The sequence below is a fragment of the Tupaia chinensis genome, unplaced genomic scaffold (genome assembly GCF_000334495.1).
Source record: "Tupaia chinensis unplaced genomic scaffold, TupChi_1.0 Scaffold000318_1, whole genome shotgun sequence".
NCBI lineage: Eukaryota > Metazoa > Chordata > Mammalia > Scandentia > Tupaiidae > Tupaia > Tupaia belangeri.
In genome coordinates, this window is record NW_006159811.1 from 726,308 (window position 1) to 735,754 (window position 9,447).

Here is a 9,447-nt window from a genome sequence, read left to right on the forward strand (position 1 = left end):
TTTGTTTTTGCTGTAGGGCACCAGAGAGAGAGAGAGAGACCAAGTGAGAAATCACCCCCTAGGGGGATGGCCACGCTGCAGGCCCTTCTGCAGTTTTCTCTCATTATTTTGGGCATGCACACACATATACTGGGCATGTGTTTTTAAGCCACCAGGTTCAGGACTTGAACTGCTCAGTTGGCCATGTGAGGTGTAGACACCTTAACCACCATGCCACAGATTGGCCCTGTTCTGGATTCTTGAAGGTTGAGGGTGTGTTTAGGTTTAGTCTGGGACCAACAGATGACATAATGGCTATGTTGCTGGACTCCCACATAGTCGACTGCACACTGGGCACGTATGTGTGCGTGTCTGACCAAAATCCTGAGATGAGAATGAAGGAGAAGGGATTATGGCATGGCCATACCCTCCAGGGGGTGATCTCTTGCCCTTTTTTTTTTTTTTTTTTTCCTGTCTCTCTAGCAAGTGCATGTGCTCCATAGCAAAAATTTCTCTTAAAAAAAGGTTTAACCAAAATATGCATCAGGATATCCTTCATTTAATTTTGTATCAATAAAATAAGCATCAAGGATATTCCTTCATCCAATTATACATCAATTAAAAAAACGGTTATTTTGTCATTTGCATTTTTCTCGAATGTTTGTATTTTTTCCTCTTAAATCTGTTTTGAAACCTAGTACTTACTCATTTTTCAACTTTTATTGCAGCGCCTGATCAACTTTCTAGCAGAAGAACGATCATGGAGGTGGTGCCAGCTGAGGTGAATAGCTTGCTTCCAGAGGAGATAATGGACACTGGTATAACTTTAGTGGATGATGATAGTATTGAGGCTGTTATTGTTTCATCCCCAATTCCTATGGAAACAGAACTGGAAGAAATTGTCAACATAAATTCTACTGGTGACTCTACAGCCACGCCCATTTCCACGGAACCAATCACAGTGTACAGTAACCACACTAACCAAGTTGCAGTGAATACCACAATTACTAAAGCAGATTCTAATACCACAGTGAAACCAGCTTTTCCAAGTGGCCTTCAAAAACTTGGTGCTCAGACTCCTGTGACTATATCAGCCAATCAGATTATTTTAAACAAAGTATCACAGACATCTGATCTTAAGCTTGGCAATCAGACCCTTAAACCAGATGGACAGAAGTTAATTTTAACAACTTTGGGCAAGTCTGGTTCACCAATTGTTTTAGCACTACCCCATAGCCAACTACCCCAGGCTCAGAAAGTTACAACTCAGGCCCAGTCAGGAGATGCTAAGTTACCACCGCAGCAAATTAAAGTAGTTACCATTGGAGGGAGGCCAGAGGTGAAACCTGTCATTGGTGTCTCAGCATTGACCCCAGGAAGTCAACTGATAAATACTGCAACTCAGCCCTCTGTGTTACAGACCCAACAGTTAAAAACAGTACAGGTAAAAAAAAAAAAAAAAAAAAAAAGAAAAAGAAAAAGAAAAGGGGCTTATTAATGGAAGTGCATGTTAAAAAACTTAAACTGATTCATAGTTGTGTTTGTAGGGTTGTTAAATGCATACTGAATTCTTCTGAATGTTGTTTAAATAATTGTGTGGTCTTGTTTGTTTTTAAGTTTGAAATGTCCAATGCTTATGAAAAGTTTTGCCAGAGAACTTAGAGTAAGCCTAATGTTGGTTAAATTCCAAATTAGTGAGTTGATTATCTTTTACTCATTTAAAATGTATTTTATTCTTAATGGCAGTTTGTTTACAAGGATGTCTTACTGATATAAGGATGCCAGACTTTCTGCAGGTCTATCGAAAAATCATTCCGACAAAATTCTATCAGTTAACAGATGGCCAAAGGTCAGGAAAACTTTCCTGCCCTTGGAGCCAGCACTAGTGCACACTAGCCAGTATGTGCTCTTATTTGGAGTTTGCCGCTCAGTGCCATCACACATGTTTGCAATATGGAAGGACAGTGACACAGCTATGAGGTAATATGCAAGCTTTAAGTGTTGGGCCAGTTAGGTTTGCATTGCCTCCGTGCCTGCCCTACTAGCTATGGAACTGTGTGTAGGTTACTTCGCCTCTGAGGGTTTTTTGTTTGTTTGTTTTTGTTCTTAAGAATTTAATTGTATTTATTTATTATTTAATTTGTTATAGGGCATGTGCGCTCACCAGAGAGAGACAAAGTGAGAAAGCAAGCCAACAGGTCCAATACTCAAATCGTAGTCAGCCATATGGGAGTCTAGTGCCTTAACCACCACGCCACCTGCTGGCGCCCTGAGGTTTTGACTTTAGCTTAAGATGGCTATTTGAGGGACTGGCAAGTGGCATGGTAGTTAGGGGTGCTGGACTCTCACATGGCCAACTGAGTTCAAGTCCTGGACTGGTGGCTTGCCTTCTCACTTTTTCTCTCTTGTCATATTAATAATAATAATATAACAGCAAATACAGTTAAATAAAATAATTTTTAAAAATAACTATTTGATCATGATGAAATACATAGCATAGTTCTCAAAACCTAGTAGAGGATCTTTCACAGTGGTACCTATTATTAGTATGAATAGGACCCTAAGATAGAAGATTAGCAGGATATATATTAAGTGATTTCCAGTATTTATGCCCAAATAGGCCTTCTTAGGTCACCACTACTCTTAAAATACAGTGATCCACTCAAGGTTAGGAAGCAGAAATGCATTCTCTGTTTGAAAGAGTTGATTTTTAGAAGAAAGAAGAAGTTGTTGCAGTGACTACTACAGTTATTAAGCAAATTAGAATACCACACAGAAGTGAAAGAAGTGGGAAAGTTTGAGGGGACTATCCACTCAGCTGATAGTAGCAGTAATGTTTTGGTTACTCTATTGACAAAAGAACCAGAAATTTATTTTTTCATGGGCTTTGCCTTTAAGAGTTTTGTAAGATTTCTCAATCCTGTAATATGACCATGTCCCTTCTGCTGCCATTAAAGAGTTAGTGTTTTTTTCTTGTTCATTATCAACTCACTTTTTGCCGATTTCCTTTTCACTTAATTTTTGCTAAGGATCTTTGGAATGAGATATCCTAACACCATCAAGCTTATTGTCCTTAGTTTTGAACCTTGTTTTGGTTTACCAGAGTTTATCTGGCTTGGCAATGTGAACCGTAATCAGGTTCACAAGAAACTGGTAACATAAATCAGAATGTCTTTTTTTTTTTTTTTTTTTGGTTTACAAGAGCAACATGTACATAGCATTTCAGTGACCAGTGTACTTGTATCCATTAGTTTTCTGCTATAATTCCCTAACTAGTATTAATAAAGAACTGAGATCAAATTCTTATGAGTTGTTTTATTGTTACATTTTTATAAAAACCTATTCCACTAAAATAAATAGATTCAACTCTGTTTTTAAAAAAGATTTCTATTTAGAAAATTAACCAAAATGAAAGAAATCTGTTTAGGATGTTCTTCTGCTCATCCAGTTATTTTTGAGCAACTTAAGTCTGTCCAACTCAGAAGTACCTATAAAAGCACAGAAACAGCAAATAAAAAATCAGGCATCTGTATTTTTCATTTTCAGACATCAAAATATTTGGTTTACGGGAACCAGCAGTTAGCGTAATGGCTATGTCGCTGGATTCCCACGTAGTTGACCGCGGTTCGCGTCCCGGACCCGGTGACTTCAAACTCACGCCGGGCGCATGTGCGTGTGTGCCCAAGATCCCAAGAAGAGAATGGAGGAGAAAGGATTGCGGTGCGACCATCACCCCAGGGGGGTGATTTCTCGCTTTCTGTCTCTATGTCTCTCTCTGCCTGTCTGGCGAGCGCACGCCCCCTATAGCGAAAAAAACCTCTCCCAAAATTAAAAAAATATATATGTTTTAGTATTGCATAGTATATGTGATTTTCTTTTTTTCTCTAGACTGTCCTCATTGTTCTCTTAAGTTTAGTCAGAGCGATTAAACTGTTAGGTTATGAATAGCAGGTAAGGGTTAGAAAAAGAGGCCTACCTTGAAAAATGAAAGAGGTGACAGTTGAGCCCAGAGGTAGTAATAAAGGGGTATAGTTACACTTGTTTTAATTTTTTAAATTTAAATTTATCTTTATATTTTGGTTTGCTACAGGGTGTAAGAGAGAGAGAGATAGGGAGGGGAGAGAGAGAGAGAGAGAAAGCACCCCCTACATGGTTTGGCCATGTTACAGTCCCTTCTCCATTCTCCTCTTGGGATTTGAGGCATGTGCACACACGTGCCTGAAGTGTTTTTCAGGCTGCTGGGTCAGGGACACAAGTCACACAGCCAGCCCTGTGGAATACAGCCTCTTAACTACCACGACACCAGCTGGCCCTATAGTTTGCACTTAGATACAGATATATAAACGTTTTCTCATGTTTCATGTGCATAATGTCTAAGGTGGTAAATAATTAAATGTCTGGGGTAATGTAACTCCTTACTGGCTCCTGAATCTATCCAACACAATGCCAAAAAATACTCACATGTATAATTTGATGGCATATTTGGCTACTTTATTTGTAAATTTTCCATTTCATTTTTGTCTTAATCTGCTGATGAGATAAACTTGTTAAAAAGACTTTTTTTTAATGCTTTATTTTACTTAAATAATTTTGTTCTAGGGTAGTTTAGAATTCATAATGCAAAAACGTCACAGTTCCTTAATGGAACTGGCAGTTGTTATTTTCAGCACTGCTCCACTAAAGAGACTCGACTACAAGGGCAAGATGAGATTGTTCATTTGAAGAACTGTTGTGCTTTGGTTGTATTGTTTATATTTCTTTCCTTCTTGGTAAGTATTCATATCATCATATGATTGTGAAAGTCAGTTAAAAATTGGCAAACATGTTCTTAATCCTTATAACTAAGGTTATTTATTGCTAGGTATGGATTTCTAAGATTATCGATACTTCTCCCTCCTGAGATTATTAATATTATGTATACAGATGAAATTTTGATTTTGAACTTTTAAGTCTATAAACACACTTGCAGATCTTTTCTCTGTATGTCTCTAAACTGCATTAACTTTCTAAAGTATAATTATGGATTTGCTTAGGTTTGGTATAGTTTTGCAAGCTGAGAATTTTTAATAGAGTAGTGGATCTCCTTGTTTTTTCCTGAAGTGATTAGTATTTCTATACATTTTGTTTCGTTGGCATTAAGTTCTGAGAATGTAAGATAATGTGCTAACTTAATTTATAATTTGAACACAAAGAACTGATATTTATTGAGCTCTGTGCTCTGTTACAGCTTCTGGTTATTTTTGTTATTTAAATTGGTCATGTTTATTCATTTGAGCCATTATTTCCAATAATAAATAGTACTTTCAGGGTCTCAATTTTTATATATGTCAGAAGATAAAATTACACCATCCTCTGGTCCCAATATAAAATTATTATTTAATGTCCTTCACATTTTACAATCCTGTGATATTTATCATAGGTAAATTTCTGCTTCTAACTTTTAGTAGAAGCTAAGTTTTTACATATGGTGATAATTTCAGTACAAAAACATTGGTAACTCCACCTTCTTGACTTGTGGAAAATGTAGTTCAGGTTCAGTGCCAATAACTACTTCACATCAGAGATGAATAAAAGACCCTCCCTTCAAAGAATTTAAAGTGTAGTGAATGGGGCCAGTAGGTAGTATAGTGGTTAAGGTGCTGGACTCTCTCGTGGCCAACCATACTTTGAGTCCTGCACTTGGCAGCTTGAAACTCATCCTGGATGAGTGTGCATGCGTGCCCCCAAATCTCAAGAGGTGACTGGAGGAGAAGGGATTACAGCATGACCACCACTCCCTGGGGAATACCCTTCCAGGGGGTTAATTTCTTGCTTTCTCTCTTTCTCTGGGTAACACACATGACCTAAAGTAAAACAAAACAAAACAAAACAAAAAACAAACAAAAGAAACTTTAAAAAAATAAAGTGTGGTTAAAAAAAAAAGTGTGGTGAACAGCATTTTAGTATATAATATTTCAGAGCCTTAATAGACTTTGTTCTACCAATTTTTTTTAAGAATTATTTTATTAACTTTATTTATTTATAAGAGAGGGACAAAGCAAGAGAGAGAGAGGGCAAGTGAGAAAGTAAGCTGCCAGGTCTGGGACTTGAACCATGGTTGGCCATGTGGGAGTCCAGTGCTTGCTACCACCATGCCAGCTGACAGCCCTTGTTCTACCAAATTTATCTGTTTCCTGGGACTTCAACTTGTTCAGTTCTTTCTTTATCTACTACCAATACATGGTTTTAAATTTGAAAGGCTAATCATAAGATTATCTTTAAGGTGTTGGGACCAGCAGATGATATAATGGCTATGTCGCTGGAATCCCATGTAGTCTACCGTGGTTCGAGTCCCAGACTTCGTGGCTTAAACTCACACCAGGCATGTGTGCATGCATGCCCAAGATCCCAAGGAGAATGGAGGAGAAGGGATTATGGTGTGGCCATCACCCTGGGGTGTGTGTGGGGGATTTCTTTTTGTCTCTCTGTCTCTGTCTTTCTGGCGAGCACACGTGCCCTATAGCAAAAACCTCTCCCCCATCAAAAAAAAAAAAAAAAAAGATTATCTTTAAGATGTCTTCATATTGGGAACCAGCAGTTAGCGTAATGGCTATGTCGCTGGACTCCCACGTAGTTGACCGCAGTTCGCGTCCCGGACCCGGTGACTTAGAACTCACGCCGGGCGTGTGTGCGTGCGTGCCCAAGATCCCAAGAGGAGAATGGAGGAGAAGGGATTGCGGCGTGACCATCCCCCCTGGGGGGTGATTTCTCGCTTTCTGTCTCTATGTCTCTGTCTGTCTGTCTGGCAAGCGCACGCGCCCTATAGCGAAAACCTCTCAAAAAAAAAAAAAAGTAAAAAAAAAAAAAAGATGTCTTCATATTTGTATTCAGAGGCCAATGTAATTGAACATATAGGTGGCTTCCTCATTTACACTTTATTTTCATAACTTTCTCTACTCCATCTTTTTATTATTGAATAACTGGTTATTTTAAAAAGACTATTGCTGTGCTATAGTGTGTTATTAAATGTTAAAAATTATTAAGTATTAATGTGGTTTTCATCATATGCATATATCTAAGAGACCAAAACAAGGATTTATAACAAAATGGAAATATATTATTGTATTATACACTTAAGGATGTAATCATATTCATATTTTGATGAATGGCTGCATTTTAAATAGTTTAAATGTTATATACAGATCGATGTTTGTTATGTGAACTGGTTTCACATGTGCTACTATTGCATATGAATCTTTTGTCTGATTTTTATTGAATGGGTGTTTTTTATAGAAACAAGTGGTCTTCATAGTTATTTATATGTTTCAGATTGCTAAGAAGCCTCGAACGCCAACCTCTGGTCCAGTAATCACGAAGCTGATCTTTGCAAAACCAATTAATAGTAAAGCAGTTACAGGACAGACAACCCAAGTATCACCACCAGTCATTGCAGGTTATATTTCTTTATAGTTTTTTAAGCTTTACCGTCCTTTTAGGTTTAAAAAAGTCTTTTCTGCCACTTTAAAATGTTTAGTGCACTAGGTGTAGCTTGTTATTATAATCCAAACTAGTTAATAAGAGGTATTCACTCATTAAATAAGTGCATCAAGGAAAATGTCTTATTTCAAAATCAGTCTACCTAAGTCTCCTTAGTTTTGGGTAGAAATGTACCAAGAAAAGTTTTAGACTCTAGTAGTACTAGCTAACATTTTATAGCGTTTACCATGTGCCAGGCACCATTCTTAGCTCTCTACACACAGTGGCTTACGTCCCCAGCAGTCCTATGAGGTAGACACTAATTATACCCCATCCTGCCAGCATGCAAATGGAGGCACTTAGCTAGTAAGTGCTTAAGCTGGAATTTGAACCCAGGCAGGTTGTCCCTGGAGCACAGGTGTGTTAAGCCTAGTAAACTTAAGTGAAGATACACAGAAGTATTTTGGTTTTGTATATTGTGGTTACTGTTGGCATTTTTGGTTTCAGTATTTTTATATACTCCATCATATATTCCATATCCAGTTCTCTCTGAACAGAAAATTGTCACAGTGGTAGTGATTACTTAAATGAAAATAGAATTTTAGCTGTGTTACTTTTACCAGGATACTCCTTAGCGTAGCCCAATTCTCTTTTGTTACATACTTCAAAATATGTCATCACCGGAACCAGCAGTTAGCGTAATGGCTATGTCGCTGGACTCCCACGTAGTCGACCGTGGTTCGCGTCCTGGACCCGGTGGCTTAAAACTCACGCCGGGTGCGTGTGCATGCATGCCCAAGATCCCGAGAGGAGAATGGAGGAGAAGGGATTGCAGCGTGACCATCCCCCCTGGGGGGTGATTTCTCGCTTTCTGTCTCTATGTCTCTGTCTGTCTGTCTGGCGAGCGCACGTGCCCTATAGCGAAAATCTCTAAAAAAAAAAAAATGTCATCACCAATAACTATTATCTCCTCAGAAATCTCGACTTCATGCATTTCATTCTCTTTATCTTACTTTGATTCTTTGATTTTGCTGTCTCTGATTTCTGATTTTCCTACTTTATCATTAGTAATTGCCCTCTTCCTATCCTTAAATTCTTCCTTACTCATCATGGAGCCCATGACAGATCATTATCACTCCTCTGCAGATACCATAGATTCTCTTTTCCCTTTCCAGAATGACTTGGTTAAGTCTTTGCTTGGCAAAGCAGCTCAATTCTTCTAGAGGAAATCATACAACCATAGGGGCAGGTCCTTGATTTAGACTTATAACATTTTTTTCACCAGTTATAGAATCATTTCTTATTTACATTATGCTAAAGACTTATTGAGAAACACCTTAGGATGATGGGCTTTTGACTAGAGACTTTCAGTCAGACTTGTGGGAGTCTAGTTCCTTAACCACCAAACCACCTGCTGGCCCCAATTTATTTTAAGAGGTCATCGAATGGATCTGATTCTCTCAGAACTTACAGCCTATGCACTGTTCCTTTTACCTGCAGTACTTTTCCTTGCTGTTCCTCATGGCTGATCCTTCCATTTTACCTTTTGGATGACCCATCTTGGATGTTCTTGACTGCTGTATTAAGTCAAATGTTCCTCCTCTATTTCCTGTGTATTTCCACAAAACATGATTATACCTACCAAATACTTACCTTTAAGTAAACTTCTATTAAATTATGGTGGCTTTTAACTTGTCCATTAATCACACTGTGTTGTAATACTTGATTTTCTTGTCTTTCTCTCCTATTACATTTGTGGCTTTTTTGCTTATTGCCAGAAGGGGTACAGTGTGATGTTTTGATACAGACATTCATTACTTACGACTTATCTTGGTGGTAGTTTTGTTTTTGTTTGTCTTCTAGTTCTTTTTTTTTTTTTTAAAGAATTATTTATGTAATTTTATTTATTATTATTATTTTAAAGGTGACCAGAGAGACACATAAACACACACACACACACACACACACACACACACACACACAGAGAGAGAGAGAGAGAGAGAGAGAGAGAGA

The 9,447-nt window shown here is 38.0% G+C and overlaps 1 protein-coding gene and 1 long non-coding RNA gene across 9 annotated transcripts in view; one reads left to right on the plus strand and one right to left on the minus strand.

Moving 5' to 3' along the window:
• The window catches only part of LOC102471267 (uncharacterized), a 13,378-nt gene extending 12,661 nt beyond the window's left edge, over positions 1-717 (minus strand). Inside the window, exon 1 of the long non-coding RNA XR_334993.3 lies at positions 685-717. This is a non-coding gene — a long non-coding RNA (uncharacterized LOC102471267). The remainder of the gene's footprint in view (positions 1-684) is intronic.
• Positions 1-9,447, plus strand: part of LIN54 (lin-54 DREAM MuvB core complex component) — a 119,255-nt gene that overhangs the window by 42,260 nt on the left and 67,548 nt on the right. For 5 of the 8 annotated variants that reach the window (XM_027773053.1, XM_027773052.1, XM_027773054.1 and 2 more), the window contains exons 1-2: positions 690-1,423; positions 7,288-7,411. In XM_027773053.1, the coding sequence (XP_027628854.1) occupies positions 740-1,423; positions 7,288-7,411 (808 nt within the window). In that variant the 5' untranslated portion in view covers positions 690-739. Of the gene's footprint in view, positions 1-689; positions 1,424-7,287; positions 7,412-9,447 lie in introns of those variants that run through there. The other 3 variants (XM_027773056.1, XM_027773055.1, XM_014588943.2) reach the window with 2 other exon arrangements.